The sequence below is a fragment of the Pelodiscus sinensis genome, chromosome 6 (assembly GCF_052426305.1).
Source record: "Pelodiscus sinensis isolate ZL-2025 chromosome 6, ASM5242630v1, whole genome shotgun sequence".
Lineage (NCBI taxonomy): Eukaryota > Metazoa > Chordata > Testudines > Trionychidae > Pelodiscus > Pelodiscus sinensis.
The window spans coordinates 8,643,545-8,659,438 of record NC_143057.1 but is presented as its reverse complement, the minus strand read 5'-3'; the positions used below and the strand labels follow the sequence as shown (position 1 = coordinate 8,659,438).

General features: G+C 44.5%; 1 protein-coding gene across 1 annotated transcript in view; it reads right to left on the bottom strand.

Annotated features, from left to right (window-relative positions):
* Window positions 1-15,894, bottom strand: part of GRIN3A (glutamate ionotropic receptor NMDA type subunit 3A) — a 92,070-nt gene that overhangs the window by 61,268 nt on the left and 14,908 nt on the right. Inside the window, exon 2 of the mRNA XM_075931378.2 lies at window positions 1,339-1,940. Coding sequence (XP_075787493.2) covers window positions 1,339-1,940 — 602 coding nt within the window. The remainder of the gene's footprint in view (window positions 1-1,338; window positions 1,941-15,894) is intronic.

Below are 15,894 nucleotides of genomic sequence, written 5' to 3'. Positions count from 1 at the left end.
TCATACAATAATGAATGCTATGGCCAGAGAAAACTAGAGCAAATATTACCAGGTGGACAGACCATATCTTTTGGTGACCCCTCTTTTCCTTCCACTGTCCACTCACTTGCCAAATAAAGTCTCTAGGGTAGAATTTTTGCACAATGGTTGTGCAGTTGTGCAGCCTTACACAAAACTGGCCTTGCGCAGACGAGGGGTGGGGACACTATATTTTTGGAAATTGTGCACAGATTCATCAACTCCACCAAATCCCTCTCTAACCTGCACCAGAAGGAGGGTGGCACACAAGATGCATTTTGATGTCTCGCTGCCCAATGCACTCAGCCATGGGGCTGAAAGCAAAAACATGTTTTCCACTCTTAGACCCATTCTGGCTCTGGGAATTTTCTTGGACCTAATATGTTTTGCCTGGTCTAGCATCCTGATTCCCCTAAACATATGAAGTTGGCCCAGACTTTTATCTATTACACTTGATTGTGAATTTGCAGTCCTGTTACAACTTGGCCTGTAAACTGGCTTGAGTGTAAGACATTTATCCACCTTAATGGTGCCTTATTCTACAAGTTGCCCCTATTACTTGAATGGGACTATTCATAGAATCATAAAATCATAGAACATTAGAACTGGAAGGGACCATGAGAGGTCATCAAGTCCAGTCCTCTGCCCTCATGGCAGGACCAAGCTCCATCTCAATCATCCCTGACACATGTCTGTCTAACCTGCTCTTAAATATCTCCAGTGAGGGAGATTCCACAACCTGCCTAGGCAATTTACTCCAGTGTTTAACTGCCCTGACAGTTAGAAAGTTTTTTCTAATGTCCAACATAAACCTCCCTTGCTGCAATTTGAGCCCATTGCTTCCTGTCTTATCAGAAGTTAGAGAATACATTTTCTCTCCTCCTTGTAGCATCCTTGTATATAGTTGAAACTATTATCATTTACCCTCTCAGTCTTCTCTTTTCCAAACACAACAAACCCAGTTACTTCAGTCTTCCCTCCTAGGTCACATTTTCTAGACCTTTAATCATGTCTGTTGCTCTTCTCAGGACTTTCGCCAATTTCTCCACATCTTTCCTGAAATGTGGTACCCAGAATGGGACACAGTACTATAGTTGGGATCAGCACATGAGGCAAACTGCTACTCATCCTAAGTAACAGCATCATCATCTAGCAAGTGATTAAGCACAATGAAATATCAGCTGCTGAATATAACAGTAGGACAAAGCCATGAATAATGTTGGGTTAACTAAATGGTTCAAGATGGGGAAAAAAAATGGAAGTTTCACTCCCTACTCCCCAAACTGTCTTTAGGAGATAATACAAAAAGGAAAAACTTACTTTGATAAATATTGCCCTGAAGTGATATTAGCTTCCTCTGTGTCCATGCAATTTGTCGTACTTGGAATAAGCGCCAACTCCGGTTGGATCAGGGTAGCCGTTGCCACAGCTCTTGCCACTAGCTCCATCGCGTCCTGAACATAATGCTCAAAAACGGACTGTGTGGTTTTGCCGTGAGCTATGAGCCCCAATGGTAAGCCCTCTGTCCTCAGTTCTTCCACGTTTTGCGAATCCCCAAGAATCCAGTGAAGTTCAGGCGGCATCACGCCAAACTGGGTGGTTATTTCAAAAACCCTCCTCGCCTTTTCCATGTCACAGCCAAACATAACTATGGTTGAGACTGTGTCTTTAATGCTCTCCAGGTGAGCCTGTAAGTAGTTCAGAAGGTCACTAGCTGAAGTGAGGTTTGTGGTGATATTTATAATGGAACCAAGGTGGAACTTGGAACTCTTTTGGGTGAGCAAGAGAAAATCTGTGACATTCCACTCTTGGCATAGCATCAAGCTGAAATTGTACCAGTTGTTCATCATCAGGATTGAGAAAGTGACATCTGCATCAGAGCTTAATGAATTTTCTAAACTCAGTTGTAGGTGCAGAGGATTCTGTATTGAAAGATACGAAAGATATCAATTAGAAAGGTGGACCAGAGACTTATTTTATTTTTCTCTATTAAACATATGAGGATTCTAAATCTATGTAGAATATGGAGTATATCTTTTTGATTCAAAAATACACACAATAAAAAATAAACTAGGGAGTTTATGGAACATGGTCACATGATCTAATTTGACCCAAATGTTGTATATTGTAGAATAAGTGAAAGATCCCAAGTTACTACTTCCCATCTCCATCCCATGATACTGGCCAGATCTCCGGCTTCTATAAGATGGCATAGCTCTGCTAGTCCCAGTGGAGGATCTGGTGTAACTCAGTTAAGCTACCCTGAAGTTAATGCAAACTCATGTGCTAGGTTAGAAGACTATCACGATTAAAAATGTTTTCAGCTCATTTTTTGGTTATCTCTTGGTTTTGGTATTGATGGCTTCTTTTACACAGACATTTGAATAAACTAATTAATGATATGACACAATCAATACTCATTTTGTTCTAGGAATAAGACATTATATGACTGACTCTCTGGTAAAGGACAAATTACCAAATTAACAGGAATCTGAAAATGAATCTCACAGCACAGAGATACTCTCTATTGATCATAAGGCTTTTGAGTAACCTACAAAACAAAACTCTTGTGTAATAATCTGGGACAGGTGAACTGGTTCTGATAAAGTACTTTCTTCAAACTTAAGCTCAGACTGAATACTAGTGAAATCTTTTCTGAGACTCTGAAATGACTGGGTAAGTGGGGGGTTTTCATCTTCAGTTTCTGCCTGCCTTGGCAATGGAAGGGCCAGCATCCCATGAGAACAGCTGTTCTTGGATTTTTTTCCATCCAGGATCAGAAGTGGAGGTGTTAGAAATTTTACAAGACAGTCTGTTCTCCTGAGCTTTTCAGCTAGATTTCTGCAGACTGGAAGCTTTAGAGCAGCACGGACAGTGATCTGAGCCATATGTATATATTGTAACTTTTTCAAGAAATTCACAAATTTAAATTAATAATGAATGAAAACTCTACATTTATAAATAATACAACAGTGCACGCATTGTATGGAAAATGTAGAAGTTGGTTGCATAAAGCTGAAACCCAAGCACTGTAATGATCTTACTATGTATTTTAGAAATGTGCGTCTGTCTGTCTGTGAGCCTGTTTGTTCAAGAGCTCCTCCTAATGGTAAGAGTGAGAACCACCAAATTTGCTATGCAGCTTCCTCTTCTCTTAACTTAAAGCAAGGTCAGACTTTGGCTGTGTCGGGACAATGGGATGTGCCCAGAATTCAATTGTTTCTCATAATAAGGAAAGGGAGGAGTCTGGCAGGAGGGACTGTTATACTGCAGAATGACCACAAGGGGCAGAAAGGGTCTAGAGATATGGACTGGGACATCTATAATTCCATTTGACCAGCAGGGGTTGGAGAGAGGGACAGCTATCTATTATATCTCAGAGAGTTTGTCCGTGTGTCTGTGTTGCCCAGCCAGCCAGAGGACATGCAACCCTTCTCCCCAGCTATGCCCACTGCAGCAGCCGTGGACAGGTGCTTCTTACCTTGCCTCAAGCTTCTGTGGTCAAAGAAAGAGGAGTTGCCCTCTCTCCTTGAGGCAGTCTGCATATTCATCCCCTCATCCCTAGGCCCACCCCAGAACAATGATTTAAATGAAGAAAAACAAAACTTATTTGGGTTAAGGACCCAAGCAATGCCAGGTAAATCTTCTAGTTAGGTTATATTAAACAGACTGAAACATGGTGTTTATATAAAATAAAGTTGTCAGTAAATGAAATGCTAAATATATCTACATGTAAACCCACCAGCCTCGAACTAGGGAGGCTAATGAGGGCGACCGAAATTGCAAATGAAGCGTGGGATTTAAATATCCCGCGCTTCATTAGCATGTTCCTGGGCGGTCGCCATTTTGGAAACTGACTAGCCCGGAAAAACTGCCCGTGTCTACACGTGGCAGTGAAACGGGAGTTTGAAGTAAAGCCCTAACTCGAATTAGCTATTCAACCTTGTGGTATGTTTTCTCTACTGATTTTAGTGCTGAAACATCAGTCCATTACATTATTATAAAAGAGCCGTTGTCCTCTCCACGTGGACAGCAGCCACTTTCAGGCATTAATTTCTTGCCATAATTAAATGGTTTTATAAAAGGTACAAGTTGGAGAGGGAGTCTCTGCCAAATCTAGGGTTTTAAAATGCAGGAGGTTTTTTTAGTACCAGATATATTCAAGAGAGAATCAGAAATTACAGAAGCTATTTTGATATGGAACAAAATCAGCTTGTCTGATTTTTCTGTCAAAACGAAAGTTCCTGGCCTTGATATCAACCCTCCATTCATGTTTCTATTTGCAGCGTAAAGTTCCTATCTCCTCTTCGCTTAAAGACTTCAGGCACGTACAATGTTAGATTTCTATTTCCAAAACGCAGACTGGAACATGCATGTGAGCTTTTGACTCTAAAGAGTTGTTTTGCTGACAGATCCTCTTAATGGCCCCGATTCAGTGGAGGATTTTAGCACTTGCTTAGCTGCCTTAATATGGGCTTAGATCCTGGAAGTGACACCTAGGTTTAAAGTAAAGCAAGTGCTGAATCAGGGCCAAAAATCACATTAGGATAGATATAGTAACTGAAAATGCCTGTGCATGAAGTTGCAGAAAATGTTAAATGGGTTGGAGGCTTTAGTACTGGCTATTTGTCTACTACTTTACATAAGAACATAAGAACGGCCGTACTGGGTCAGACCAAAGGTCCATCTAGCCCAGTATCCTGTCTGCCAACAGTGGCCAGCACCAGGTGCCCCAGAGGGGGTGGACCGAAGACAATAATCAAGTGATTTGTCTCGTGCCATCCATCTCCAGCCTCTGACAAACAGAGGCCAAGGACACCATTTTATCCCCTGGCCTTTTATGGACATAACCACCATGAAATTATCTAGCTTCTCTTTAAATTCTGTTATAGTCCTAGCTTTCACAGCCTCCTGTGGCAAGGAGTTCCACAGGTTGACTATGTGCTGTGTGATGAGGAAATTTCTTTGATTAGTTTTAAACCTGCTACCCATTAATTTCATTTGGTGTCCTCTAGTTTTTCTATTTAGGGAACTAATAAATAACTTTTCTTTATTCACCCTCTCCACACCACTCATGATCTTATATACCTCTATCATATCCCCCCTTAGTCTCCTCTTTTCTAAACTTTCTTTAATAACTAGGAACAAAAATAATTTTTGATGGAACTTTTTGCAGTCCTTTATTCCAAAATTTTACTGGAACAATGATTCATGTGAAATTCTGCAAGGGAGAACTCGTTGCCCAGATGTGATTTACACCACTTTTGGCTAACCCAGAGACGTGCCCAGCAATACCAGTGTGAATGCTGGGCAGGTACAAAGGGCTTTGTCCTACCAGCAATCTACAATGACTCTACGGTGGGAATTTTTTTCTTTTAGCTGGGATATCCGATGACCAGCTCTGTTCTGGGGGTGTCACTCATTGGAGAAGAATCCTCCCTCTAGGGATGCTTCTAAGATCTTTCCCTGTTCTAGAACCGTCCCTGCTCTGGAACTGGGTAGGACTTTGTGACTGCATTGCAGATGTTTGAAGGCCGCTTCCAAGTTTCCTCAGAAGACTTAATTTTCCCTCCACAGCTGACGGCCCTGCTGGACCATAGTGATCCTGAAGGGTTTGTTCCACGTAGGAGGCATGAGTCAGGATTTGGAATATTGGTGCACGTAGCACATTATTTTTTTTAATTCAATGCTTTGGCAGATTTACCTCTCTTTGAAATGATGAATCAACAAATTATTGCCTAGAAATGAAAACTTTTGAGTGTATGCCATTGAGGCTGCATAATTTCATGGCAAAAAGCTTTTTGCCAAGTTAATATTTCTCTTTCTCTCTCTCTCGCATACATAAAATTGAATCTGTGCACAGAAGATGTATTAAATTACTGGAGTGTATTGAGCTAAGTTCAAGCCAGCATTCTAAAAGTTCTCAGGAAGAACCCTTCTATATTTGTCAAATTATTAAAAATTTGTTCCAATGTAATGGGCTAAACTATAGATTAAAATGCATAAGGATACTCTATTGCTCTGTTGCAGTTTGGCTTGAAACTGTAATTAGAGGTCCTATAATTCACACCACATTTTGTTTTATTGCACATAAAAAAATCAAACCTCATCTCTATATATGCTAATTATGCTATCTCTTTTAAATAAGGCACTTATAACACCATACAGCCTGATGATAAGCAATTTTTGAAAACATTTTTGGGGCTTTTTTTTTTAATCCTACTCCATTAACCTTTGTTTTTGTTGAACAGGGAGAGATTCTCAGACAGTGTAAAGAGCACAAATCCAGTGCCTTCCTTGTATACCAGCTAAGCATCTGACCCAGAATTTTATTTTTTTTAAAGGGATGTAGTCAATAGGTCATTAGAATCCGTGGGATTCTTCCCATTGATTTCAATGAGCTTTGGAGAAGACCCTGGGTTCTGATGAAATATTCACTTGTGTATGATTTGTGGTGCTTTTTGTTTCTTAGATCAGAGAGCATATTTGGCAAGTCCCTTTTTTTTTATCACTTAGCTCCTCACAACAAGCACAGTTTTATTGTCTTGCATTCATTGCCCTGCTCCTTGAGATAAGAACTGTTGGTTCATTTAACAAATGAAACCCTATTTGCATGTCATTAAAATCAGTCTTGGTAACATTTGCTGAGTTTTCATTTCAGTTTTCTTCTAGGCCAGATTCTCAGCTGATACACACCATCCCTTCTCCAGTGAGTTCCACAGAGTAAGGCTGACTTACGCCATGTAGGGATCTGGCCCTTTATCTGTTCCACCAAATCTGCAGCCCTGGCTAGGCATTGTGGCAGAGGCATTTTATGTTCTATTATTACAGTTTCATTAGCATAATTAAAAGTACACATGCAAAAGCTCTTTTGCTAAGTAGGTGTAAAAGTAAGTGGTGCACAGCAACTATTCTCTTTGGATTTTCTGGGGTTGGGGCAAGGCTCAAATATGCATTTGTTCAGGTGAATATTTTTATAAATTGACATCTGTGGACATTGCATATCAGGGAAGAGGTGGTAGGGGAATCAACCTCCTAACTTTCAAAGCACTCTCTCACCTCAGGAATGACTCCAAAATGGCAGCTGGTAGGGTTTCCAGGTGTTCAGTTTTCTACCGGACAGTCCGGTATTTGCGCCCTCTGTCCGGTAGAAAAATTCAGAAATACAAGTGCAATGTCTGGTATTTTCTGAATTCCCGGCTAGGCGCCGGATGGAAGCCTGGCTGGGGCAGGGGAGCGACTGGGAGGTGGGGCTGCTATTGGCGCTGGGAGCCCTGTGGTTGCATGCAAAGGCGGGGAGGGGCGGGGCCAGTTGCCTGGACTCCCAGCCACTCCCCCCACCCGGTTTCTGCACACAACCAGAGGCTCCCAGCGCCAATCGCGGCCCCACCTCCCAGCTGGGAGCTTCTGATTGAGTGCAGAAGCCGGGCGGGGGGAGTGGCTCCCAGCACCTCCCCCTACCCCTGCCTGGCTTCAACTAGCAACTAGAGGGAGTCCCTGCCGGGGGCGCAGCCTGTTGGACTCCGGATGTGGCCAGTGGCTGCACCCCCCCAGCTCTGCTTCCTGCCCCCCTTCCTTCTGGCCAGCCCTGTGGCCCCTGACCCCCCTCCCCCCACCAGCCCTGCCTCCCGCCCTCCTTCCTCCCGGCCAGCCCCACCCCCTCCCGGCCGGTCCCTTCCTCCCCCCGGCCCACGATCAAGTGTGTCCGGTATTTTTTTTTGGGGGGGGGGGTCTGCCTGGTAACCAGCTGTGAGCCAGGGAAGACAGTTGGTGCCATGACTTGAGAAACTTTGTATTCTGGAGCTGAATTTTATGACATTAAAGCCATGTTATCTGCCATGTTATCTGCATGTTAATGCCCACAGGGCTACATGGCCAAAAGTCATTCTTTTCATTACCAGGACCTATTGGGTTTTGAAATGTCCCTTTTATTAATGTAGGAAGTCGAGCTAGTCAGTCAAATTCTGGCAAAACAGTTGTTGACTGGGATGTACAAATTTGCTGAAAGTAAAACATTTTGCGGCGATGATTTGATTTTGGCAAAGTTCCAGTGGAACCCAGAACCTCTCTGGCTTCCTGCCAGCTCGCTCACAAGGCTCCTTGGTGGCCCATCTGGGGAGTGGCTGAGGAGCCTGGGCTTCCAGGCTTGTGGCTTCTCAGCAGTTTCTAGGGTCCCAGGGCAGCCCATTGGGCTTCCTTCCTCTTCACTCTGACTTAGAAACTTTTAAATATCAAAATCCTCCACAAAACCGCATTGCCTTTCTCCAGTCCACTCTAGCAGCAGGGAATGTGCATGGTTTTGGTATCTACGCAAATCTGTGTGCAAAAGGGAGGCAGAACCCTCTGGCAGAGATTTTTATACATCTTGAATGTTTGCAAAGTTCATCCTCTAGTTTCCTTCAGGCATTCCCCTGAGAGGAGGGGTTTGGAAGCAGGTCTTAGAACCATAGAACACTAGAACTGGAAGGGACCTCGGGAGGTCATCGAGTCCAGTCCCCTGCCCTCATGGCAGGATCAAGCCCCACTTGGTCACTCCTGATAGATCACTCCTGATAGATGTCTATCCAGCCTGCTCTTAAATATCTCCAGTGATGGAGATTCCACAACCTCCCAAGGCAATTTATTCCAATGCTTAGCCATCCTGACACCTAAGTGCTGTGTCTAGACTGGCCAGTTTTTCCAGAAAATCAGCTGCTTTTCAGGAAAAACTTTCCAGCTGTCTACACTGGCCGCTTTGAATTTCCGCAAAAGCACTGACGATCTCATGTAAGATTGTCAGTGTTCTTGTGGAAATGCTATGCTGCCCCCTTTTGGGCAAAAGTCCTTTTGCGCAAAACTTTTGCGCAAAAGGGCCAGTGTAGACAAATCAGTTTTGTTTTCCGCGAAAATGGCGATCGGGGCCTTTTGCGGAAAAGTGCGTCTAGATTGGCACGGACGCTTTTCCACAAAAAGTGCCAATCTAGATGCTCTGTTCTAAGAAGTTTTTCCTAATGTCCAACCTAAATCTCCCTTCAAAAGGGGAAGGGACTGTACCAGCTTCCACCAGTCTTAGAATGGCGTTTTGGGTAGGATCCTCAGTGTTACTCTTTGTACATCCTTCCGCCTGCCAGCAAGACGCCTGTACAAATTCTTCTCTCTGCTGGGCAGGTGGGGTTTGGGGTCTGAGCTAATTTTGCTTCAGGGCCCAATCCAATTTCCAGTTTGGACATAGAGTCCCTTTGATGCTGGGGCCTTTTCCAACTCCCATTAAAATAGCATGAAGGCCCCACTCCAGCAAAGCACTTAAATTGTGTTTATCTTCAAACTACATTAGAGTAATTAAAAGTACAGATCTGGACGTTTTATTGCTCAGTAGGTGTAAATGACATACAGCAAATATTATTCTTTTTTGGTTCTCTGGGGTTCAGAAGAGGGATCATTGGGAAAGGCTACATGCTAGGGTAGCTACCACCTAGGAAGTGGGGAAAATAGTCTCTCTTGGCCAATGTAGGTGATATACGTTCATGTGGCTAAGAAGATAATTTAGTGTGTGGACCAATCAAGATCTCAAAATGAATGGCTGAAATATTTATTAAGGGTGATTTTAAAGCTCCTGAAAGAAGGTAATTTAGACTAGCTAATGTTCCTGTGGTCCTTACATCAAAAGCAGTTTGGCAACTGGCCAAGCAGCACATGTGAACAGATCTTAACAAGATATCTACCATCTATTAAAAGAAAATAGCCCAACAATCTCATTTCAGACTAATTTAGGGCTAGTCTGAATTCATGTTGAAAATGATTTCTCTTTGCACCAGACTGTTGTGTTGCCTAAGGATTGCTTAGCATTTCTACACACACACATGCAGCAAACTAATCTGAATATGTAAAGTATCACACAAGGTCAAACAACCTGCCAAAATATGAACAATCGGCCCTTTTTGGAAAGTCCGATCCATTATTACCCATACGGCCACGTAAAGATGATGGTAAATAATGTTTCTTGCAAAATGTCAAGGTGTTCTTTGTTCAGGAAAGGCTTTTAAAGCTCAATGACAGAAGGAAATTTCATAAAGATACTGGGAGACATGATACCTATTCTTCCCCAATCTGTGCCACTACAGTTAACAAATAGTAGATTTATTGTTACAGAGTGTTTTAAATCTCCCCTGTACATAGTGATTCTCGTGCGTGGAAAGTGAGTGCCCTGTGCTGAAATATTAGGGTGGTGGTATTTTGCATTCATATGGCACAGCATTGGATGAGTTTTACCTTCAGATGTTTTTCATTTTTGCCTGAATTTCATTGTATATGAACTCCGAAAAGAAACTAAATTACAAAAAACGATGAAGCTCGCAAAGTCTGTTAGCTCTCAGATGAAATGAGTGCAGGGCAGTTGAAGCTAGTAGTTGATCTTTTGGAGGTTATACATTTAAATCACGAGGATGAGGTTAACACTATGTTTGTATAGATGGCAATGTCCTAGAACCAGGAATAATAATTAAAATCCCAGCTAGAGGTTTTGATTTGAGACCAAACAGATTTAATTAAACCATGGTGGGCACACATTTTTTTGATGAGGGTGGGAGTCACTCCAAAAATTTGGAAAGTGGTCAAGGGCTGCACTGTTCTATGGTATTAATGGAGAGGGTGCAGGGTCTGGGATGGAAGATAGATACAAGAGGGAGCTTTGGGTAGGGGATGGGATGCAGGAGAGGGCCTGGGGTTTGGGAGGGTGTTCGGTAAATCTCCATATATTATCCAATCTCAGAGAACTGGACGAGAGCTTGAAAGGTCATCAAGTCCAGTCCCCTGCTTTCACAGCAGGACCAAGTACCATCCAGGTATCATGAGAGAGGGAATTGTGAATGAGGGCAGTGGGTTGGGATGCAAGGTCTTGGAGGGTGTTGTGAGCAGGGGTGGGGATGCAGAGTTTGTGTTGGTGGAAGGAGTTGTGGAGTGGGAGAGAGAAGGGTGCTAGGTGCAGGCTCTGGCCAGGAGGTGCTTCTTGCAGGTGGTTCCTGGCCAGCAGCCCAGCTGGACCTTCGGGCAAGCTACCTACCTGCCGTGCCCTGCAGACCACTCAAAGCAGTCAGTTACTGGGGCCAGAGTCTGCATGTGTGTGTGACACACCCCTTTTGGGCGTGGTCTCTGTGTGCTGCACACCCCCACAAGCACAGCCCAGGCAGCTCCCATTGGCCAGTTTCCTGGATCCTGTTAGGCTTCAGGACATTGGCAGCTCACAGCATCAAGTCAGGCCAAATTAAGGATAAGAACTGGTCAACTAGTTGACTATCTGATAAGCAAATGCTTATTGGATAGTCAGTCGACTAGTTGATTCCCACCCCCCTTGCTGCCTCTATCAGATAGAGGCAGCAAAGTGGGGGAGGAAAGGGGGATACTTCAAAGCGGCAGATTCACACAGCTGAGCTGGGGATTAGCTGTGCAGTGCTGCCACTTTGAAATGCCGAGGCGGTGGAGTCAGCAGCTGATTCCGGGTTCCGCTGAAATGTTGCACAGAGCCTGAGTTCTACTGACTGCGGCTCTGCATGGAATTTCAAAGTCCCTACTGGGAACTCTTGTGCATTTCAAAGCTGGCCTGCCACATGCAGCCCAGAGTCAGCAGGACTTCCATCAACTAGTTTAACTGTTACTTAACATCCTTAGGCCAGATCTCAAAGTTTGGTGAGATGGATCTGGCACATGGGCTGTATTTTGCCTGCCTCTGAATTGGAAGGGAGAGAAATTAGAAATGAGTTACAGTTGGCTGGAGGAGGAAAGTCCAGTGCTTTGAACATCTTTGAAAGCCACGTGTCATGGTTTTTTAGAAATGAATGGCTCAAATGTCTGTCCCTAGGAAAACCCCAGTGGTTAATCCAGCAGCGTCTCCTTCCTAAACCGCTTTTGCATCTTTTCTAAATCCAAAGCGTGTATCCAAATTTGAGTCGTTAAGGGGGCAAAACAAGCACCTATCTTGAAAACCCACCAGTGCCCGGAGTAAAGGACTGGGCTGTGCCACGAAGAGAAGGAATTCTCTGCCCCAGGACACAGAATGAGTATGGAGCTGCTCCCTGGCTGTCACAGAAACTCACGCACAGCGGCAGAATGTCACCCCTTGGTTCACTGTTACCCCCAGGGGCTGTTGTGACACTTGGCGAAGTCACAGAGCGTTGTTTGCCTCCCTCCTTGAAACCAGAACATAGTAGCAGAAATGACGTGCCAAAGAGGAGCCTTTGCTTGTCTTGCACAAATACACGTTCTGCAACCCCCACCCCCTGAGCTGTACTGGGGCTCTGATGCTTTTAATAAGTCAAACACTGAGCTAATTGTGTTAACTCTAGCACTGATGTTTCTATTGGATGGGCCATTAGAGGGCGCTCTGTACTTGCTTCAAAGCTCCTCTCTCCTTTCCTAATTTCCAGCCCTCATCTTGCCATGCACCTGTACTCAATTCCTTGATATCTCTTTAATGTCCTGTTTTACACTCTTCAGATTCTTTCATTTCAGCGAGCCCCAAACTTATTTTGACAGCAGATTTATTAAAATCGAATCCTATTTCTTACTTAATCTTCCCAGTCCCAACGCCCACAACTTTTACTCGGCTGAGCATTTCTTGTTGCTGTAAATAATCCCATCGGCTTCCAGGGGGCTACTTTCTGGATTGGCTGCGTGAGGAAAGGCTGCAGGGTCTGTTGTTCAGGATTCAATGAATTACTTCAGGGTGGAAAATAATTACCTCCAGTCTTTCAGAGCTCTTTGTGAAATAAGGCATCTGGCTAGAGGGATGGCATGATGCATTCGCTAGCTGTGTGGCCTGGGATTTCTAACTATAAATAAGATAATTGAGAATCTGCCTTTTAAAATATTTCAGTGTAGGCTGGTAACTTGTACAGTAATTCCTCATTTAACATTATAGATGTTTCAGAAAATGATGGTGTTAAGTGAAAACGTGTTATGCGGGGTCAATTTGCCTATTGAAAATAATGGAAAAGGTGGGGGTTGCGTTTCAAGCGGTGGTGTCTGTTGGGACCGGGACATAAGGTTGGGAGAGAAAGGAGACTGGGTTATAGCAGGGAGGGGAAGTGTTTGGCTCTGGGGAAGGGAAGGGAAGGGAAGGAGAGGGGAGGGGGATTGGGTTGGGAGTATGCCCCTGTGATGGGTCTGCCGGGACCTGCACTGCGACTGGTGAGGGGGGGTTGCTGGGGAACGGCGCGGTGAGCGGTGAACCCTCCGCTGCTTTGCAGGGAGGCAGGAGAAGTCTCGCTCAGTCGCTGGCAATGGACTGGCTGAGGAAATCGTGTTATTCCAGGGCCGGTCGTGTAATTCAAAAAACGTTCCCCCCAAAAAATCGTGCTATCTCGAAAACGTGTTAAGCGGGCACGTGTTAAATGAGGAATGACTGTATTCACTTTAATTTTTAATCCACCATTCCCAAGTTTTTCGTAGATAGGCCCAAATGAATTCACTGTAATACAGCCATGGGAGAAGATGCGATATCAGGACACTTGAATGTCTGTATGTTAATGAACGTTTAGCAAATGTTTGAAGCTTGCTTTGGGTTTCTGGAAGGTCAGACATGCAATCAGGGCATGACCCTGTGGTCAGTGGGAGATAGGGCTCCAGGCCTTTTGCCATGACTGTGGCACAAACTGCAGGGGCGGATATAGGGCAGGGCGAATGGGGCGGCTGCCCCGGGCCCTGCGTTTCAAAAGCCCCACGCATGCGCCATGGCACCACCGCACATGCGCCATGGCGTCACTGCGCATGCACCGTGGCAAAGGGGGGCCCCTCGAAATTATGTTGCCCGGGGCCCTGCAAAATGGTCATCTGCCCCTGCCTAACTGTGTTGCACGGGCACCGTCTCCAACGCGTACATGCCAAAGGCGATGATCAGCGGCATTGTAATGATGATGTTCTAGGACTGTCCACATATGTTCTAGGAGTGTGCACATACGTATGAAAAAGGAAGGCTGGTCCCGGGATTAGAGATTAATCTAATATCTGGGGTTTCGATTCACATCCCTGCTCTGCCAATGGATTCCTGTGGAAGTAAGTCACCTAGCCTCTCAGTGCCTCAGTTCTCCATCTGTAAAATGGGGATAATTGCAAGGGATAGTTTTTGTTCTAAGAATGCACAAACCTTAATTAACAAAGCGGGGTAAATATTCTCTTCATTTTGCAGTTGGAGAGGCAGTGGCGTCAGAGCAAGGTAAAGCAGCATGTCCTAGCTCACACAAGCCTGGTAGAATGAGAAACCAAACCCAGGTCTCTTAATTGCCCATTTCCAGTCTAAACCATGAGACATTCTGGCTCATTGCGTACAGTATTGCCCAGACTCAGTAGTGAGTGCAGTATGGATTATTTCTGACGAATGTAAAGGAGCTATTTGCATAGAAAAGCATAATAGGGTCTTATTCTTTCAACTGGCTTTTGTTGCAGCACGAATGTGGTGACTTCTGAAATCAGTCTTCCTGACTGTAATATATTCTGCGATGAGATAGAAGAGGATTGTGTGAGGGGGGCATAAATCAAAGTGTAGCCCAAGGTTTGTGGTATAGATAACTAAAAGGCTACTTCTAATGCTGTTTGTAATACAGGTTGTAATCCGGGACGCTCTGGTCCGGCAACATCCCTGGTCGGGCAGGACCACAGATGTTGCTGGACCACAGAGCCCAGGGATAGGGAGGTGGCAAGGCCAGGAGCATGGCAGTGGGTCTGGTGGTACAGCAAGGACTCCAGCTTGGGGGAGCCCTGTCCAGACTGGCAGGAGGGGGCGGGGGTTGGTGCTGGAGCCCAGCAGTAGAGAGTCCAGAGTTGGGTGCAACAGGGCCAGCAGTAGCAACCAGCAATAGAGAAGAGTATGTGTGGGGGGGGGAGGGGGGAGGAAGAGGACTGGGAGGCCACTGACAGGGGATCTCCCCACCTATACATCACTGTAGCCCTGCAGTCGTTAATATAAAAGTGAGTGGGTTTAAACACAATCCCACACGAATGGCAATAATTTATTCCCACTTTTTGCACTGGTGTAAATGACCAAATAAGTTGGACACCTGCTGATTTACCCTCTCCTGATTTATGCAAATGTATTCATTTTTGACAAATATTCCCTAAGTACTCCTGACAAATAATTGTCAGCTGCCGGATTGTTTGCAAACAGTTTTTCATTAACTCCTCAGGATTATTCTGTTCTGACTGGCCATGTAAGTCACCTGTTGCTGTGTTTTTCTCCTTGATGGCCTGAATTCTTTTTTAAGGGAGAATAACAAATAATAAAAACAAAATTCTGGGATGCATTTTAATGGGTCTGTAGCAAAATCTATGGCAGTATCTGGCCTCACAAACATTTTTGTTCAGAATCATGGCTAAATCCTCACAAGTGAAGGATAATCTCAATGATGCCGTGAATCATGGGGAACCCATTTTAGGAACCAATATGCACCAAAATATCTTTTGGCCAGTTTTGTAACTGTTTGACCAGCTGTAAGTGGTGCATAGAGGCACCACCTTCTCCCTGACAACCTAAAAGAAAGGGATTGTAGGGCATTGACATCCATGAATTTGATAGGAGCCTACGAGACGAGTTACTGTTTGCCTCTATCGGATAAATTCCTGCTTCAGGAAACTGCAGCACAAAAGACAAACTAAAATATGTTTCCCGGGGCCTTTTTCCCAATTTCAGTTTTGATCCTCGGCATACTCATGCCTCTGTTGTCCAGTAAAGGACGTTAGATCTCGCATTCCATCTTGGATGATGGAAGAAAAATGAGTCTGCAGCACTGGCTTGCAGTAACTGTTTATGGATTCATTTCAGAAGGGTAGTCGTGTTAGTCTGTTTCAGCAAAAACAATGTGGAGTCATGTGGTGCCTTAGGGTGTGTATACACTGCAAAGTTATTTTGGA